Consider the following 20,985-nt stretch of genomic DNA (forward strand, 5'->3'; position numbering starts at 1 on the left):
AGTGTATAGTAAATATTTCCGGTTATGGAATACATTCGTCTGCATTTATTTCCATATTTTTCTAGAAGTTCACAATTGCATGATTGTAGTAGAATTGTTCTGTGTATACTAAGAAAATGGTGTTTCGGTTATGGTCATGTAGACCTAGGCTTATCCTCGTCAGGTATCCCTAGTCTATATGTTTCCTCCTTTGTAATATGTAGAATAGTTCAAATTTGATTTCTCTTATGGGGATACGACACCTGTTGATATCTTCGTTTTTTATCTTTTTTCTTCTTTCTATTTTTTTGGTATTTTCTTTCTTTTTTTTTTATCAATAAGCTCTTCAGTTAGTTTATTGTTCTTTATATTTTTTCTTTATTGATTTCGTGGTTATATATTTTTTTCCTTCTTTAAATTAGTTAAATACTCTTTTAGATTATTATGTCTCTTTGTATGTACAACGTTTTCTCAATGCTTTTAATACTCTATTTGAGAGATTAAATATCTTATTTTGTTATTCTATTTCAGAACAATTTAAGAGATCTTTATGTGTCTTTTTATGTGCCACTAACAACTAATACAATAATCATGCATCTAAGACTAAACTAAAGGTCACCGTACGGCCTTTAACAATGACCAAAGCTTAAACCGCATGTCCAGCTATAAAAGGTCCCGATGTGACAATGTAAAACAATAGACCACTTTCGAGTTCATCCGTCACCGGAAAAAACTCGTCAATTATACGCGCCTTTATGACGTCATTTACCAGATAGAGGGGGTCGCCTGTATCCCTACACTATTAATGTTCATCAAGCGTCTGAGTGATCGTCATTGTGCAGGATAAACTATAAATAATTGTTGTTCTGTAGGTACTTAAAGGAGACGTGACACAATTTTTTTTTTTTTTTTTTTTTTTAATTAATCAATTCAAATTGGTAAAAAAATATATTATAATTAATTTTTCTTGTCAAAACCTCATTAAAATGACTTTTTATGGTCAAAGAATCCAGCGCTTGTCGTCATCTTTGATTTTTAATGAGATACCGGTCACGTGATCGTGATGACGTCAGTGGATACAAGCTGAGAAAATGTCTCAATATGGACGAAGTACATCGCATTTTTGCGTAATTAAACAATGGACGGTGTTGACAGCAGTTTACAAGGCAAAATTTCTCAAAGTTTAGATATTCGACCGTATCAGTTTGAGCCGTTACTTGTGGAAAATAATCAAGAAGAAGATATAAATTCGTCATCCGAAGAGTCCTACATTGACGATCTTTCAAGCAATGTCGATCGCCTTGTAAACACAAACTGGTTCGTATGATAAATATACTTGTAACCAAACACTTTCAGAGTTCAATTGATGGCAGATGCATGTATAACAGTTAAAAATGTAAATGTCTGGGTTTTTTTACGATTTATTTATCCACCGAAAATAGTTTGTTTCCCTCTGCCCTAATCCAAAAAATTATGACGTTTGGCAAGGCTATTTTATTTATTTTTTCTGGGACGCCTTCCTACAACGTCGTATACAGTTTTTGTTTCATTTATATAAAGAATTACGAACTGTCAAATATAAGAAATGGACAGGGGGGGAGAAAAAATTGTCCAACATGTTATATTGTATAAACAGACCACCTGAAGTATTGGAGTAAACCAGTCACTAGAGACAGTAATACAATTTTGGCAATGAAAAGAAAAAAAATGTCCATATATATTTACCAGGCTCAAGCTAGCAGCCACTCGCTAGCAGCCACTTCGCTAGCAACCAGTTTTCAGATATGTCTATAAACCCAAAAGTTGCATAAGATTCAAACGTACTTTAAATGTTTTTATCAATCATATAATCACAAAATAATCTGTTTTTATATAAGAATGAGCAGCCGACGACACTATTTAATGTTATTTTTTTCAAATTAATTTGTAATTTCCTGTTCATTACTTAATTCGCTTTTCATATACCAAACAGCGTGCTGCGCGCACTTTTAAATAGTGTATGAACAATAGCTATGTACTTATTTAAATGCTGGCAAAATTGTTGTTACATGACATCGACTTTTCGATAAGAAATCAATGTTGTGACATTGTAAGAAATAGCTTTCCATAGTCTCGGCATCCTGTCAAGTAGTTCCAAAAAAGTATCAATAGTTTTGCATTACAAGAAAAATTGCACTGGTACTTTTCTATTTTTTTGTCAGACAAATTTGTTTTGACAAAAGATTCTTCTTCTGAACAAACGGAATTCGCTCACAGTTGATTATACGAAAGGTTTATTTGTTGTACTTAATGTATGGTGTGCACGGAAAATAAAAATCAGCATTTTATAAAAGAAACCTACCTTTGGACATATGGCACCTGGACCTTTTGACCCATTGGACCTTAGACCCTTACCTATCATTTGCACCTAGTGGGTAAAAAAGTATAACCGTAGGGAAATTTTGACAGACTTTTGAAAATTTGGGGTAGGCATAATGACCCTTAAGACCTAAGTTCGGACCTATGGTGAAGACAAACTATGAGTTGTCCCACCTGGACCTTTTGACCCATTGGACCCTAGCCCATTACCTACCATTTCCACCTAGTGGCTGAAAAAGTATTGCCGTAGGGAATTTTTTACACTCTTTTAAAAATTGGGGTACGGCATTTTTTTTAAATCTAACTTTGGACCCATGGTGAGGACAAACCATGAGTTGTCCCACCTGGACCTTTTGACCCATTGGACCTTAGACCCTTACCTATCATTTGCACCTAGTGGGTAAAAAAGTATTGCCGTAGGGAAATTTTGACAGACTTTTGAAAATTTGGGGTAGGCATAATGACCCTTAAGACCTAAGTTCGGACCTATGGTGAAGACAAACTATGAGTTGTCCCACCTGGACCTTTTGACCCATTGGACCCTAGCCCATTACCTACCATTTCCACCTAGTGGCTGAAAAAGTATTGTCGTAGGGAATTTTTTACACTCTTTTAAAAATTGGGGTACGGCATTTTTTTTAAATCTAACTTTGGACCCATGGTGAGGACAAACCATAAGTTGTCCCATCTGGACCTTTTGACCCATTGGACCCTAGCCCATTACCTACCATTTCCACCTAGTGGCTGAAAAAGTATTGCCGTAGGGAATTTTTTACACTCTTTTAAAAATTGGGGTACGGCATTTTTTTTTAATCTAACTTTGGACCCATGGTGAGGACAAACCATGAGTTGTCCCACCTGGACCTTTTGACCCATTGGACCTTAGACCCTTACCTATCATTTGCACCTAGTGGGTAAAAAAGTATTGCCGTAGGGAAATTTTGACAGACTTTTGAAAATTTGGGGTAGGCATAATGACCCTTAAGATCTAAGTTCGGACCTATGGTGAAGACAAACTATGAGTTGTCCCACCTGGACCTTTTGACCCATTGGACCCTAGCCCATTACCTGCCATTTCCACCTAGTGGCTGAAAAAGTATTGCCGTAGGGAATTTTGTACACTCTTTTAAAAATTGGGGTACGGCATTTTTTTTAAATCTAACTTTGGACCCATGGTTAGAACAAACCATGAGTTGTCTTACCTGGACCTTTTGGCCCATTGCACCCTAGCCCATTACCTACAATTTCCACCTAGTGGCTGAAAAAGTATTGCCGTAGGGAATTTTTTTAAACTCTTTTAAATATTGGGGTACGGCATTTTTAAAAAATCTAACTTTGGACCCATGGTGAGGACAAACCATGAGTTGTCCCACCTGGACCTTTTGGCCCATTGCACCCTAGCCCATTACCTACCATTTCCACCTAGTAGCTGAAAAAGTATTGCCGTAGGGAATTTTTTTAAACTCTTTTAAATATTGGGGTACGGCATTTTTAAAAAATCTAACTTTGGACCCATGGTGAGGACAAACCATGAGTTGTCCCACCTGGACCTTTTGGCCCATTGCACCCTAGCCCATTACCTACCATTTCCACCTAGTGGCTGAAAAAGTATTGCCGTAGGGATTTTTTTACACTCTTTTAAAAATTGGGGTACGGCATTTTTTTTAAATCTAACTTTGGACCCATGGTGAGGACAAACCATGAGTTGTCCCACCTGGACCTTTTGACCCATTGGACCTTAAACCCTTACCTATCATTTGCACCTAGTGGGTAAAAAAGTATTGCCGTAGGGAAATTTTGACAGACTTTTGAAAATTTGGGGTAGGCATAATGACCCTTAAGACCTAAGTTCGGACCTATGGTGAAGACAAACTATGAGTTGTCCCACCTGGACCTTTTGACCCATTGGACCCTAGCCCATTACCTTCCATTTCCACCTAGTGGCTGAAAAAGTATTGCCGTAGGGAATTTTTTACACTCTTTTAAAAATTGGGGTACGGCATTTTTTTTAAATCTAACTTTGGACCCATGGTGAGGACAAACCATGAGTTGTCCCACCTGGACCTTTTGACCCATTGGACCTTAGACCCTTACCTATCATTTGCACCTAGTGGGTAAAAAAGTATTGCCGTAGGGAAATTTTGACAGACTTTTGAAAATTTGGGGTAGGCATAATGACCCTTAAGACCTAAGTTCGGACCTATGGTGAAGACAAACTATGAGTTGTCCCACCTGGACCTTTTGACCCATTGGACCCTAGCCCATTACCTACCATTTCCACCTAGTGGCTGAAAAAGAATTGCCGTAGGGAATTTTTTACACTCTTTTAAAAATTGGGGTACGGCATTTTTTTTAAATCTAACTTTGGACCCATGGTGAGGACAAACCATGAGTTGTCCCACCTGGACCTTTTGACCCATTGGACCTTAGACCCTTACCTATCATTTGCACCTAGTGGGTAAAAAAGTATTGCCGTAGGGAAATTTTGACAGACTTTTGAAAATTTGGGGTAGGCATAATGACCCTTAAGACCTAAGTTCGGACCTATGGTGAAGACAAACTATGAGTTGTCCCACCTGGACCTTTTGACCCATTAGACCCTAGCCCATTACCTACCATTTCCACCTAGTGGCTGAAAAAGTATTGCCGTAGGGAATTTTTTACACTCTTTTAAAAATTGGGGTACGGCATTTTTTTTTAATCTAACTTTGGACCCATGGTGAGGACAAACCATGAGTTGTCCCACCTGGACCTTTTGACCCATTGGACCTTAGACCCTTACCTATCATTTGCACCTAGTGGGTAAAAAAGTATTGCCGTAGGGCAATTTTGATAGACTTTTGAAAATTTGGGGTAGGCATAATGACCCTTAAGACCTAAGTTCGGACCTATGGTGAAGACAAACTATGAGTTGTCCCACCTGGACCTTTTGACCCATTGGACCCTAGCCCATTACCTGCCATTTCCACCTAGTGGCTGAAAAAGTATTGCCGTAGGGAATTTTTTACACTCTTTTAAAAATTGGGGTACGGCATTTTTTTTAAATCTAACTTTGGACCCATGGTAAGGACAAACCATGAGTTGTCTTACCTGGACCTTTTGGCCCATTGCACCCTAGCCCATTACCTACCATTTCCACCTAGTGGCTGAAAAAGTATTGCCGCAGGGAATTTTTTTAAACTCTTTTAAATATTGGGGTACGGCATTTTTTAAAAATCTAACTTTGGACCCATGGTGAGGACAAACCATGAGTTGTCCCACCTGGACCTTTTGGCCCATTGCACCCTAGCCCATTACCTACCATCTCCACCTAGTGGCTGAAAAAGTATTGCCGTAGGGAATTTTTTTAAACTCTTTTAAATATTGGGGTACGGCATTTTTAAAAAATCTAACTTTGGACCCATGGTGAGGACAAACCATGAGTTGTCCCACCTGGACCTTTTGGCCCATTGCACCCTAGCCCATTACCTACCATTTCCACCTAGTGGCTGAAAAAGTATTGCCGTAGGGAATTTTTTACACTCTTTTAAAAATTGGGGTACGGCATTTTTTTTAAATCTAACTTTGGACCCATGGTGAGGACAAACCATGAGTTGTCCCACCTGGACCTTTTGACCCATTGGACCTTAGACCCTTACCTACCATTTGCACCTAGTGGGTAAAAAAGTATTGCCGTAGGGAAATTTTGACAGACTTTTGAAAATTTGGGGTAGGCATAATGACCCTTAAGACCTAAGTTCGGACCTATGGTGAAGAAAAACTATGAGTTGTCCCACCTGGACCTTTTGGCCCATTGGACCCTAGTCCATTACTTGCCATTTCCACCTAGTGGCTAAAAAAGTATTGCCGTAGGGAATTTTTTACACCCTTTTAAAAATTGGGGTAACGCTTTTTTTTTTAAATCTAACTTTGGACCCATGCTAAAAACACACCATGAGATGTCCCAATTGGACCTTTTTGGCCCATTTTACCTTATATAATTACCTATCATTTGCTTCTGGTGAGTAAAAAAAAGTATTGCCGTAGGGAATTTTTTTAAGATTAGGGTAGGCATTTTAGTCCACCGTCTGGGCAAGGATACCAATCGAACTTGGCAAATTGAAAGCTATAGTATGAAAAATCCGGGCGCACTGGGTATGATTGCCACGACTTTCCCGGACGGTAGGATTCACAGTGTTAAGATATGATTTTTAGGACCGAAAAAATGTGTCTAATAAATTGAATTAGGGATGGTGGTTGGGGTAACCTAAATTGATCTTTTTTTATTGTTGGGATGAACACATGGATCTAATAGCGGACAAGGAGTAAGTTGTTGAAAATGTCAAAGCCCTGTGACTTATTACCACAAGGAACCACTTTTGATGGTACTCCCGGTTTAGGAAAGATCAGTTGGTTGAGTTGATTGCAACAAAAGAAATTAACCTTAGATATTAGCGTCGTCCGAAACCCCAGACAAAAAACTTGGGTTGAAAGGTATTAGCAGGCTGTCTATAGTTCATCCGCCAACGAAAGCCTTGAAAGAAGCATTTAATACCTAAAAGATGACCCCCATTATTGATATGGATGTGCAGACTTTCCTTGACGTCTCTCAAATGTCACTGGAGGAACTTAAAACAAATTGGACATTGAAAGGAGCAAAAATCAATGTGGTGCTACACTGTACCTTTGTGAATATTAATCCAACAGGTAATGCAGATGATAAGAACAAGGAATACTTTCACTCGAAAGTTTCACCGAGGCCACGATCTTAGCTGAAACCCTTGATTAGATGGACAAAAATATCGGAGTAAAGATTGCCCAGTGAACCTCTGAAAAATATGGCTGAACATTGAAAGCAATTGTAAAACTTCAAGTCAATATTAACAAACACCGGCCACTGGAAGGCCTAGGGTCACAGTACTTTTAAAGAAGCTGTAAACAATACGAAAAAAAACCTGATGAGGATTGTTTTAAGTCGGCCATACTTTCGGCCATTACGAGGTAGACTCAAAACATACAGACATGATAACACAGTACCACTGTGGCAGGACGAGCTCAATCTGGAAAAAGATGTAGTTCTCGGTCAGCCTCAAAGGGTTTTGATAAGTTCTAGAAGGTCAATTCAACCCTGACAGTCAATGCATTATAAATTAACGACAATGAAGTATACCCGCTGCGCATATCAGACGTTAGCGAACAGCGGGAGAGAGACATCAACTTGCTGCTGATAAAAAAGTCTTGGCTAGTGTTGAGCCAGACTTCGGACCACAATTGTGAGACCCACCTGTGTTACAGGTGCATGAACCAGTTTACATTAAAGAAGTCCTGGAGGCCTGCAAAGAGTGTTGCGTCAACTACAAGGTGGTTAAGATCGAGCTGCCCAAGCTAATCAAGGAAGGAACCTACCAGACATTTGACAACACTCACTTGAGATGAGTCCCTGTCGTGGTGTTTGCGGAATTTTAGTGTTTAACCGAGAAGGTTGAAACTAGTATTGATAAACCACATACGAAAACCTACCAAAAGCACACGCCTTCGTGTTTCTGCTACCACATCAAATGCTTTGACGACAACGTGTATACCAAGGCACCAGTTCTGTATATCATGCAAAAGCCGGGAGAAGATGTGGCACAGGTCTTTATTAAATGCATTGAGAAAGAAAATCAAGGCATTTACACATTAAACTATCTTATGAAGCATATGGTCCTGACGAAAGAGGACAAGAAAACCACCAGGTGGCCACGCAGCGCTGGTTGTGTTCGCTTGGTGATGACAAGATGAGGGATTACTGCGACTTTACCGAAATACAGGGGCGCAGCACCTAACCAGTGTAACCTGAAGTACAAAATGTCAAAGTGTATACCTGTATTTTTAACAATTTGGCCGGGTATGTTAGTTATCTGTTCATTAAGAACCTGGAATCGAAACCGGGACAGCTCACATGCATTCCAAATTCGGAAGAAAAGTAAATTTCGTTTAGGAAGACATTCCAGGTGAGCGAGTACAAGATCAAAGACGGGGAAATGAAACCCCTCCATCAGAGTTTGAGGTTTGGACAGTCTCAAATTTATGATTGCGAGTCTGAATAGCTTGGTAAACTCAAATCCAACAGCAGCCTTCAAGAATTATCGGAAGGTATTTGGTAGAGGAGCGTTTGATCCCGAATTGTACCGGGTGATACCCGCGGAGTTCAAAAACGGTTGGAAAATCACACTGCGCGAGGTCACAAACAGGCGTTATCTAGAATACATTGTGTCATACCGCGAATATTGTGAGCTGGGAAGCAGGCTTATCAAAGGGAAGAAGCTGGACAAGAACGCACATCTGACACTCATACAGGGCTACCTTGCGCAGAAGTGTCCAACCTACATAGCTATCCTGGTACTGTCACGACAATGGTATCAACTGCGCCGGGCTCGACGCCTGCATTGCGAAAGGTACATGGCAGATAAGATTGTATACACGAGAAATGTCTGGGACTACGCCAAGGCACATCTTTCGGCCATCATTAATGGGACTGAGTGGGAGGCAGGCCAAGGTTGCACTTAAGGATCCGAAATGGTATCAGGAGTGAGACATATCACAGACTATGTTGTTGAATTGCAGCCGTACCTTTATGAGCAGGCGAAAAACTCAAAGGAATGTAAGAAATGTAAGGGCACCGACTACAACATCGATGGAAGTACGGTGAACTACTAGTATGTATTTTTTAGTTTGAAGAACAAGGCACTTACGGTGGCGTTTGATTACTTGACAGAACAGGATATTGAAGTTGAAACACTTGTAATTGACGGTATCGTGCTTTACAAGGACAATGTGCCACCAAAACTATTTGCATGGGTGCTCGCCGTTTGTTCATAGAATGTCAAGGAGGTCAAGTTATGTAAAATCATCTTCACCAGACATATGATATACCAGTTGAGGTGCCGGCCATAGACGAAAGTTTACTCTTGCAACAGAGTGTGTACCCTGTTGATTATATGGATGGGGTTCAAGCAACTTGAGTAAACCGAGCAAGACAAAAAAGCATTGATGGCAGCGTTCGATTCGCTGACAAGACAATGTATTAAATTTGGATCGCTGGAGGTCAATGGCAGCACGATCAACCAGGACAATGTGCTCACATAGAGTCAAGAAAGTCATGGATGAAGGTAATGATGAAGCTGTTGACGCGCCGGGGAAGTTTCTTGATGAATGTTTACTCTTGTGAAAGGGTGTGTACCCTTATGACTATGTGGATGGGTTTGAAAATCTCCAGGAGACCGAGTTGCCAACCAGTAAGAATTCTACAATACCATCACCGGTGAGGGAGTAAGCCATGCAGACTATGAACTAATACGCACAGCAAGTGTGTGAAAAGAAATGGATATCACAAGCATGAGAGAGTATCATGACTTGTATCTGAAAACGGATGTACTCGGTGCAATGTGTTTGAGAAATGCAGAGATGTATACTTGAAGCATTAGGAACTTAATCCCGCGTGGTACCTAACAGCACCAATACTTGCCTATGATGCGACATTGAAAACTACCGTAACAGTTGTGAAACCTAAAATTATCTCGTACCCTGATATGCTTCTGATGCTTGAAAAGGGATCAGAGGTGGGATAACAGTCGCGACGCAGCGGTTTGCCTAAGTCAACAACCATTATGTCGAAGGATTCAATGCCGACAAGCCCACCAACTACTTGATGTATGCGGATACCGATAACCTGTATGAATTGGATATGAGTAGCTATCCACCGACCGGTGGCTTTGAATGGATTAACACCGACTTAACCAACCTTGGAGACCCTTGCAGTGAAGACGACCAAGGATTTATATTGGAGGTAGACATCGAATATCTCATGACTACCACAATGACTACTCGCTTATCCCGGAAACTGTACAGCTGAACAAAGTAAAGAATCTGGTGCCAAACCTCGGAGACAAACTGAGGTATGTTGTACACTACGTCAATCTAAAACAGTACTTGCGCTCAGGCTCATGATCAGAAAACCACACGGTTTTAAGTTTAAACCAGATCATATGGCTGAAGATTTAAATAGATCTAACCACCGCGCTCAGAGCCGGTGGCACCACTAACTTTGAAAAAGACTTTTTCAAGCTCATGCGGTGTCGGAAAGGCAATAGAAAATATCCGCAAGATGGTTGACGTCCGAATGGTAACCAACGAGGAAAAAGTAATAAAGCTCGTCAACAAGCTCAATATTGATCGCCGAGTTAACTTAAGTGAGTATCTTGCAGCCATGCACATGCGTAAGACCAAATAGACTTTGACAAGCCAATTTACTTAGACATATCTAAGACCTTAATAGCGGACTATGTTTACAAGTACCTAAAGCCAACCTACCGTGACAAGACAACTATCTGTTACACCGACAGTATCGTTTACAATGCCGAACCTCCAGATGTCTACAACACGGGCGGCAGAAGTTCGGCACATTCAACTATCCAAGTGACCACACTTCCGGTATCAAAACAGGAAAATTCTTGGAATGTTCAAGGATGAATGAGCCGGAGTCCCCATGACTGAGTCTTGGATTGCGGTCAAAGATATACGCACTCAAGGTTGGCATGCGCGAATCGAAGAGGGTTTAATGGGTGAAGAAGTGCATCGTCAAAAATGACCTTTGAAAACTACAAAAGATGCCTTGATAAGCACACAGTGAGCAACCGGACTATGAATACACAATCAAAAGTCATAGGCATCAGATATATACACTTGAGTGTCACAAGAGAGCCCTATAAGCCAACGATGACAAGCGTCATATCATGCATGATGGAATTAGCACCCTTGCCCGTGGCCACTACAAAATCGTCAACCGTAAATAAATGAGCGGCATATGGGTGCATAATTTTGTTCTCCCCTACAAACCCCTTTCAAACACTCAGCTCAAACAGGCTGTAACCACCACAAAAATTCAATACTGTTGGGGTGCGGTCATGCCTGATACATTACTAACAAAGGTCTGACACACCAAATGTGGAACCTTAACCATGACAGCTGGAAGGATCGTGCAACGCACTTGGCGTGTTGGTAAAAGCGCAGACCGACAAAGTATTACTTTGACTTTAACAGATTGCCAAGCCCGACGAGATGGTAGACTATTTGTAGCCTGAATTCCTTTTCAAAACTGATGAACTTCAGACGCGAGGGGATGTGGTGTGTCGTCACTTCTTTCTGTCCGTGTTGAAGATGCTGACAATGGGAAAATCGTGGAAAATGCAATTTTTTCGCTCTATAAATAAATGGATAAGTTTGAATCCCATGCAAGACAGTGCATATCCGTCTGGTGAATCGTGCAGCATTTCGATATGAACGACAATCGCATTACTAGTCTATGATATCCCAAGGACAGCTCGGATGCTGTGACAAAACGGTGGGTGACCAAGCAGTTGAAAGATGGTATAAAAGACAACAATTAGCTAGAGGCTGCGCTAGAAGCGATCGTGAAATAGCTCTCGAGGACATGAAAAAACACCTTGTTGGTATCGCTAAAATGTGTGAAAGTGTCTACCTTGCGGCACAAGAACTAGTGACCAAAGGATGGTATATGCAAAGAACTATGTGGATCTAAGCATTACGGTTCTAGAGAAAATCAATATCATCGAATTGAAGGTGAAGTCTTATCACACGACGGACAGGAAACGGCACGAATCGAATCTCATATCTGGAGAGGACCTGCGCAACTATATTATAACACAGCAGTGTTTTCCAAGTCATATAAACTAGTCTATTCATCCGCAGCTTTAACCAAAGAGTTGAACGCAATTTGAATACCGTTTGGAAGGCATGCCGCACCGTCAACCCCTTCTTGTTTTTAAGTGGTATCAGTCAGACATTTTTGGAGAAGACATCGATAATGCCCCATTCGAATTTATTTTCCGCAATCAAAAGGTTTATCATTTGGAAGTCGGACAGTGGTAAGACAACGCTGTTGACCAACATAATCCTGTGAGATTGATGACTCGAGTACGATCAATTGTACGCCTTCTGGAAATCGCTTCACCAGCTCATATACCGGCTGTTGCAGCAAGCGCTCGGAACATGCTTCACTAAGGAAGATATCCTAAACCTTGTACAGTGCAAAGGCAAGTCTACCTACTCGTTGATCGATGTGGTCAACGCCTTACCACCACCACGACACCGGAGTGATATCGAAACTTTTCTTCGAGCAAAGGAGCGATGAACTAATCCCGGAAACTCGACCAAACCGCATTGTGTTCGACGACTTGATGCTTAGAAAATGAAGAATACTACGTGAGTGGTCGCCACAACATTGATTGTTTTCAATTGTGACAGAACTAATTCAACGGCCCCCTAGGCTATACGGGAGAATGCCAATGTCCTATGCTTCTTCTAGCATGATGCTAAGAATTTCGAAAAAATCCGATGAGATCACTGCAACAATCTCACCAAGGAATAGTTTGGCATTCAGTGTAAACATTGCTGGTCAAAAACCTATGGATGTGTAACCATCGATATTAAAAGCACCAAGGCAAATGGAAAATATCGATGCAATTTGAAGAGTTTTATAGTATCAATAATGAATAGTTACAAAGATAACCCATCGAAGTACAAGGATTCAGAGTTCCTAGAGTATTCATTGTCAGATATTGAAAAGGAACTGGATCTAGAGTTCGATACCCAGCCAAAGAAATACGAATGGCCCAGCAAATGTTAATTTGAGTCGACCCCGGACAAGGTATGAAGACTGTGTTACAAGTGTTGTTGGATTGTGTTTCATTATTTATGTCCCGATATGGATGAAAGTCTGTTGAATTGGCTATAAACATAATGGAAGTTCCCAACGCCCACAACAACACAAATGCCCGCCAAGACTAGTTTCGGTCAACAGTGCAATCACCGATACAAACCGCGTAAAGACGTATGTCTCAGACACAGGAATCTGGGCATTCGACCCACGCTTGAACCATCGCATATAAGCGATCGACCTGGGTCGATTTGGTATTCGAACCAACACTATTGGGGCGTTCGAGGCATTCAAAGGCGTTCACACCAACGCTTAGGTGCGTTAGAATGCGCTCTTTCAAACCTTTGAAGGCGTTCGAATCCGTTCACACCAACGCCTAGGGGAGTTTGTTCCAACGCTATGAATAAATGACGTTCATCAAAATTCCATTCCAAAAGCAGCGGGAGGCACTCTCAAAGGAGTTGCATGCATGTAACTAAACGGAGCATTCATTCCTGTAACATGCAGCACCGTCTTGACAGGATTGGACCTTTCCAAAGTGTTTAGGCCTGAGGTTGAGGCTCAGCGGAAAGCACTTTAAAAAAAATCACCAAAAACAATTGAAGATTTACCTCCAGTTGTGCCAGCCCTCCCTTCTCCAACGCCCGAGTTTGCCGACCCTCTTCCCATTGCACCACCTAAATACACCGTCCTCGGACCTTGAGCACAGCAGTATTTGCAGCTCAGTATGACTCCTTCTGCCGACCTCAACATTGGATTCTGAAAACGATGGTTACTTCATCCAAAGTTTATCAGTTTCTTTTGACGGCGATGATATTTTCGTGAATGGTGTGAGGTACATAGGAACCCTTGGCCGCTGTGAACTCATGGTGAAAAAGAAAACAGATTCGTTCGACGATGACGACCTTGACGACTGCAGAGATCCTGAAAAATTCCGGTGCCATGTATCACGGCAATTCCGCCCTTTGGAAAACCGCGAAGGAAATCGTATCCCACATCTACCGGATGGGATAAGTTTGGCAGTGGGCTGCCAGCCGTGTTTCTTCCTGCAAACTTCAATCAGCTTCTCGATCGTTTGGAACTGCGTGCTGCAGCCTACCGAGCAGTAAATAATGGTGTGCGCAACGAAATTGTGTCGATTATTGATGCTATGAAAAAGGGTAGACATATCAGCATTGAGGAATAAAAGGCGCTTCATCGTAGCATCCTATAAATAAGTGTTGCAAATAAAAAAAGGTTACGCACGAAAGTACGACTACGGTGATAGAGGACTGTTTGACACGGTAGCATTGAAAGGTGTTGAAAAAGGGGCCTCCTAAACCGTCGACCATGTGGTTGGTAAAGTGGTATAAACAATCTTCCACTTCGTCAACGCTAAAAATACATACATTATGTATGACATCCTTACAATCACCGAAGGATTGACTTTCGATGAAAGTCTCCAGGGATTTGTCAGGTTCACGAGTACTGGTGCCAACCTGAATAATCAAGGTGATATCCTAATCAATATCGAAACCCAAGACTTACAACTTCATCCCGCTGAAAGTTATCTTTTGGTAGAGGGGCAACTGCAAAAGAACGACAGTAGTGCATATGCTGATGCAGATCTAGTGTCTCTCTTTCACAATGGAATCATGTATCTCTTCTCTGAAGCCAGCTAATCGAACATATCAATAACCCAGGCGTTGCCACTACCATGTTAGAAATTTTGATTTATCACGACTATTTCTCCAAATATCAAGGTCTCAAACAGCTGTGGTGCAAGGATTCATCTACCGAAGCTGAGACCGATAACAGAGTAGTTGTCGTTTGTTTATGTAATATATACGTGTTTCTCGTTTCTCGTTTTGTTTATATAGATTAGACCGTTGGTTGACCGTTTGAATGGTTTTACACTAGTAATTTTGGTGCCCTTTATAGCTTGTTCGGTGTGAGACAAGGCTCCGTGTTGAAGCCCGTACTTTAACCTTTAATTGTTTACTTTTTAAATTGTTACTTGGATGGAAAGTTGTCTCATTGGCACTCACACCACATCTTCCTATATCTATTCGCGGCACGTCATAGTAAAATTATCCCCAAACCTGCCAACAAAGGAGCTTTTTCATTCACCATGCATACCCCTGAGACATATTTTCGCCTTTTCAGACGACTACGACAAGATGGTATACGTATTAAAGCATGCATTGTCACTAGTGTGCGTGATTCAGACGCCGATGCCATGCACTGAGCCGCCGCAGTCAACGATGTGGCAAAAAATATTCTGAGTCAGATCTCTTGGTTCGTTCTTCACGTCATCCCATCAGACGAAAACAAGATGCGGTTGTACAAAACCATACAAAGTAAAAGTAAAATCGACTGTGGATTTCGCATGAGGCAGTGTGATGCTATCGCCATTCTCAAAAACACACAATTCAACTGGCGCCTATTTGTCACAAGTGGTACTTAACAGACAAGATATACAATCGTTTCCATCCAAACCGACAAAAGTGTGAATAAGACCCATGACACCGCCGTGTGCGATCACTGTCGATTGCGGAACATCCATATTACTGTCAACGCTGAACGCTACCCAGCCGTCGTATCTAATGCCGGTTTCACCCAAAATATGGTAGCCAGAGTGTTCAAGGTGGCTGCAGACATCAGAAAGAAACTCTACAACATGGTCACCCTCCTCAGTTACAGCGGCGTCAACACCGAAACCTCTGATTTCACAGGCTTATAGCCGGTGTTTGTCATCTATGCAAGTCATCAGTCCAAGCGGCTGAAAGAATCCACGGTGGACATGCAGATACGGGCCGAATTCGATCACAATGTTTACGCCCAACACCGAAGCATTAGCACTTGGAATCTCCGACAGAGTTCTTTACTTCGAATCTGACGGACACAAGATGAACGTCGTGTTTGAAGCCTGAGAATAAATGAACAACATTATTTTGCAGCAATTCGTAAGTAAAACCGATCTAAAGCAGGAGTTCTCGTTCATAGTATCCGGGAACCATAGCCAAATTCATACCCGCTTCAATCCACTAAAAATTGGAAAGGATTATGAGGTGTCATTGGTAAATCATGAGACCAACTACGTATACTCCATCCCCAACATTCACACAGGTTCCTATGGCATCCACGATGAAATACAGCGATAGCTGCGGCTCAACAAACACAAAGCCAAAATCATTATCGATGCAAATCTAGAAACCCTAAGAACAACAATAACTCTCACCAGGCACTACGAAGTAGATTTCAACTTAACAAATAGCCGCAACACCGTCTTGGGATTAGAACGGCAAATTTACACCTACGATAGGGCTATACAGAAGGGGAACACGTTGTTAATATCATCAACATCATCAGCATCCAGCTGGCAAATAGCGGTATAATCTATGGGAGCTATGTTAATGGAAAGCAGTAATCCACCATCTGCAGTTTCTTTCGATCCTGGTATGAAGAACCCCCAAAAAAACTGGTGTACTTACCAGTGACCCTGAAAACCATCAATCGCATGTGCACTTATCTCACCGATCAGGATGGTGACCCCATCAAACTCCGCGGCGAAAACATACTATCCATTTTCATCTTCTAAGGGAATAAATAAATAACTTATCACGATAATGGTTTGAAAGGTCAAGTAAATAAACTACACTGGACTGCCAAGAAAGGTTGTCAAGTCTCCATTTGTTTGTCCCAGGCAAACCTGTAATGCGAACACAAGATGTGGCTCACCTCTCGGCAGGTTCAAAAGATTATCAAGCTTCTTCAAAAAGTTACTGATGTTATTTATCTGGGGCTGAGTACAACGCATATAAAGAAAACATGCAAAAAGTAGATGGATACCTACCCATGTTCGCAGGGTTGGCAATGCGGGCATTTCACATGGTATCTAAAACCATTCTATCTGCTTGGGTATTGGAGACTTGATTGCTTTGGGTGGTGACCATGTACCCGTCTACAAGGTATTGGGATCATATTAGATAATTTTTAGATATTTTAATTCTGGTATCTATCATGAGTTAATTTGTACAGTGAATCCCAGTGGTAACGATCTCTACCTCAAACCCTAAAAACGCCCGATACACCAATGGTGATGGTCTTTACTTGAGGCGTGCACGTGGTCAGCAACGACAAAGCCTGTCTGATATTAGGTGCTACCAGCACCTTTAAAGATACCCCTCCTCGGTATGCTCCTATAAATAAATGAATAGTTGAGATTCTGGGTACCGGCAACTAAAGATTTCTACCTTCTGATGCTTTTTCTCTCTCTGATCAGACATACCTTGTGTTTAATATGTGGCTTTTTTCTCTTTTCTTTCACAAAGGCAAATTGGTAAGTAATAATTCAAGGTCAAATTGGCAAAATGATAATAAATAATAGGTAAGGGAAAATGGGTCAAAAGGCTAAGGTGGGACAACTCATGGTTTGTCCTCATCATGCATGGATCCAAAGTTAGATTTAAAAAAAAATGCCGTACCCCAATTTTTAATTTTTTTTTACTCAATAGGTGGAAAGGGTAGGTAATGGGCTAGGGTCCAATGGGCCAAAAGGTCCAGGTGGGACAACTCATAGTTTTTCTTCACCATAGTTCCGAACTTAGGTCTTAAGGGTCATTATGCCTACCCCAAATTTTCAAAAGTCTTTCAAAAATTCCCTAAGGCAATACTTTTTTACCCACTAGGTGCAAATGATAGGTAAGGGTCTAAGGTCCAATGGGTCAAAAGGTCCAGATGGGACAACTTATGGTTTGTCCTCATCATGGGTCCAAAGTTAGATTTAAAAAAAATGCCGTACCCCAATTTTTAAAAGAGTGTAAAAAATTCCCTACGACAATACTTTTTCAGCCACTAGGTGGAAATGGTAGGTAATGGGCTAGGGTCCAATGGGTCAAAAGGTCCAGGTGGGACAACTCATAGTTTGTCTTCACCATAGGTCCGAACTTAGGTCTTAAGGGTCATTATGCCTACCCCAAATTTTCAAAAGTCTGTCAAAATTTCCCTACGGCAATACTTTTTTACCCACTAGGTGCAAATGATAGGTAAGGGTCTAAGGTCCAATGGGTCAAAAGGTCCAGGTGGGAAAACTCATGGTTTGTCCTCACCATGGGTCCAAAGTTAGATTTAAAAAAAATGCCGTACCCCAATTTTTAAAAGAGTGTAAAAAATTCCCTACGGCAATACTTTTTCAGCCACTAGGTGGAAATGGTAGGTAATGGGCTAGGGTCCAATGGGTCAAAAGGTCCAGGTGGGACAACTCATAGTTTTTCTTCACCATAGGTCCGAACTTAGGTCTTAAGGGTCATTATGCCTACCCCAAATTTTCAAAAGTCTTTCAAAAATTCCCTACGGCAATACTTTTTTACCCACTAGGTGCAAATGATAGGTAAGGGTCTAAGGTCCAATGGGTCAAAAGGTCCAGATGGGACAACTTATGGTTTGTCCTCATCATGGGTCCAAAGTTAGATTTAAAAAAAATGCCGTACCCCAATTTTTAAAAGAGTGTAAAAAATTCCCTACGACAATACTTTTTCAGCCACTAGGTGGAAATGGTAGGTAATGGGCTAGGGTCCAATGGGTCAAAAGGTCCAGGTGGGACAACTCATAGTTTGTCTTCACCATAGGTCCGAACTTAGGTCTTAAGGGTCATTATGCCTACCCCAAATTTTCAAAAGTCTGTCAAAATTTCCCTACGGCAATACTTTTTTACCCACTAGGTGCAAATGATAGGTAAGGGTCTAAGGTCCAATGGGTCAAAAGGTCCAGGTGGGAAAACTCATGGTTTGTCCTCACCATGGGTCCAAAGTTAGATTTAAAAAAAATGCCGTACCCCAATTTTTAAAAGAGTGTAAAAAATTCCCTACGGCAATACTTTTTCAGCCACTAGGTGGAAATGGTAGGTAATGGGCTAGGGTCCAATGGGTCAAAAGGTCCAGGTGGGACAACTCATAGTTTGTCTTCACCATAGGTCCGAACTTAGGTCTTAAGGGTCATTATGCCTACCCCAAATTTTCAAAAGTCTGTCAAAATTTCCCTACGGCAATACTTTTTTACCCACTAGGTGCAAATGATAGGTAAGGGTCTAAGGTCCAATGGGTCAAAAGGTCCAGGTGCCATATGTCCAAAGGTAGGTTTCTTTTATAAATTGCTGATTTTTATTTTCCGTGCACACCATACATTAAGTACAACAAATAAACCTTTCGTATAATCAACTGTGAGCGAATTCCGTTTGTTCAGAAGAAGAATCTTTTGTCAAAACAAATTTGTCTGACAAAAAAATAGAAAAGCACCAGTGCAATTTTCTATTCTTGTAATGCAAAACTATTGATACTTTTTTGGAACTACTTGACAGGATGCCGAGACTATGGAAAGCTATTTCTTACAATGTCACAACATTGATTTCTTATCGAAAAGTCGATGTCATGTAACAACAATTTTGCCAGCATTTAAATAAGTACATAGCTATTGTTCATACACTTTTTAAAAGTGCGCGCAGCACGCTGTTTGGTATATGAAAAGCGAATTAAGTAATGAACAGGAAATTACAAATTAATTTGAAAAAAACAACATTAAATAGTGTCGTCGGCTGCTCATTCTTATATAAAAACAGATTATTTTGTGATTATATGATTGATAAAAACATTTAAAGTACGTTTGAATCTTATGCAACTTTTGGGTTTATAGACATATTTGAAAACTGGCTGCTAGCGAAGTGGCTGCTAGCGAGTGGCTGCTAGCTTGAGCCTGGTTATATATTTGATGAGCATAGTATATATGAACAAGACATTCACCACATTTATGATATTTTTTTATAGAGTTTAATTCAAGATATATAAATATACCTCCACAATCAATTCATAATTTTGAATGGGGACACATAGTTGCCCCCTCCCATCTTTACCCATGGTTTGGCCTGCACTTGCTTATGATCAACCGTGGCCAAAAGTTTATTTGTGAAACCTACTCTTGTGTTATATTTTCTATATTGTGTATTTTGTACTTTTGTTTCACATAAATAAGTTTTTTTTTCATGTTATAGGTGTGATTGTGGAAACTGCAATTCCATGACAACAGCAGATGAATGTGTATGCTGTTCAGACATATCAGCTGTAAGCTATTTAATGCAACCAGATGACTTAAACTGCATCACAGAACATGAGGTCTTTATTGCCAACTGCTTAAACCGTCATGTGTTACAAGTCAGCATGTATGCATACATGGAGCATGTTGGTCCATTTGACGACAATGAACCCATCAATGAGTAAGTTTTGAAATAGTAGTAGGCTAGGTTCATGTTCATGTTGGATCAATTTCAAATCAATTATTGTTTTATTGAATCCAGGTTCATTTACTGTTTTCGAGACAATACTTAAGTGACTTCAATATTTTTAATTGTACAGAGTTAGTACAATCATTGACAATTCAATAAAGAAACTAACAGATGAATTCAATAATAATTTAATATCACAGATAAATTCATAATTCAAATATCACAGATAAATTCATAATTCAAATATCACAGATAAATTCATAATTCAAATATCACAGATAAATTCATAATTCAAATATCACAGATAAATTCATAATTCAAATATCACAGATAAATTCATAATTCAAATATCACAGAAACAATTTGTTTATACATAACATCTCTTTAAATCATTATTTTCCGGGCACCACTTATTCATATGTCTAGCTAAATCAGGAACGCTTTCAAAGACTACACCGCAATCATCACATGAAGGCATGATTTCTTTATCGTCTGGTAAATGCGTCTGCTCACTTTGAAATGATTCTCCAAACTGATGTGGTTCTAGTTCTTTTCTGCTAATATACTCTTTAGAATCACCCCCACCAACCATGTTCTTGCTTTCAAATATATTAAGTTTTAGTCTGTCGTCTTCCGGTGTATTCTGTTTCAGATCAATGAATAGACTCCCATATGGTTGTTGTGTCCCCTCTTTATA

The 20,985-nt window shown here is 40.5% G+C and overlaps 1 protein-coding gene across 1 annotated transcript; it reads left to right on the forward strand.

Annotated features, from left to right (window-relative positions):
* The first annotated feature begins 909 nt into the window (after positions 1-909).
* LOC134719460 (uncharacterized) lies at positions 910-20,283 on the forward strand. Its single transcript, XM_063582451.1, has 2 exons — positions 910-1,296; positions 20,058-20,283. Exons 1-2 carry the CDS (start codon positions 1,118-1,120, stop codon positions 20,281-20,283), a joined length of 405 nt encoding a protein of 134 aa, XP_063438521.1. The 5' UTR covers positions 910-1,117.
* Positions 20,284-20,985: the final 702 nt, after the last annotated feature.

The sequence above is a fragment of the Mytilus trossulus genome, chromosome 5, assembly GCF_036588685.1.
Source record: "Mytilus trossulus isolate FHL-02 chromosome 5, PNRI_Mtr1.1.1.hap1, whole genome shotgun sequence".
NCBI lineage: Eukaryota > Metazoa > Mollusca > Bivalvia > Mytilida > Mytilidae > Mytilus > Mytilus trossulus.

Coding starts and splice junctions, on each gene's coding strand:
- LOC134719460 (XM_063582451.1), top strand. CDS start 1,118: ATGGACGGTGTTGACAGCAGTTTACAAGGCAAAATTTCTCAAAGTTTA. Junction 1,297..20,057: donor CGCCTTGTAAACACAAACTG/GTTCGTATGATA, acceptor TTCATGTTATAG/GTGTGATTGTGGAAACTGCA.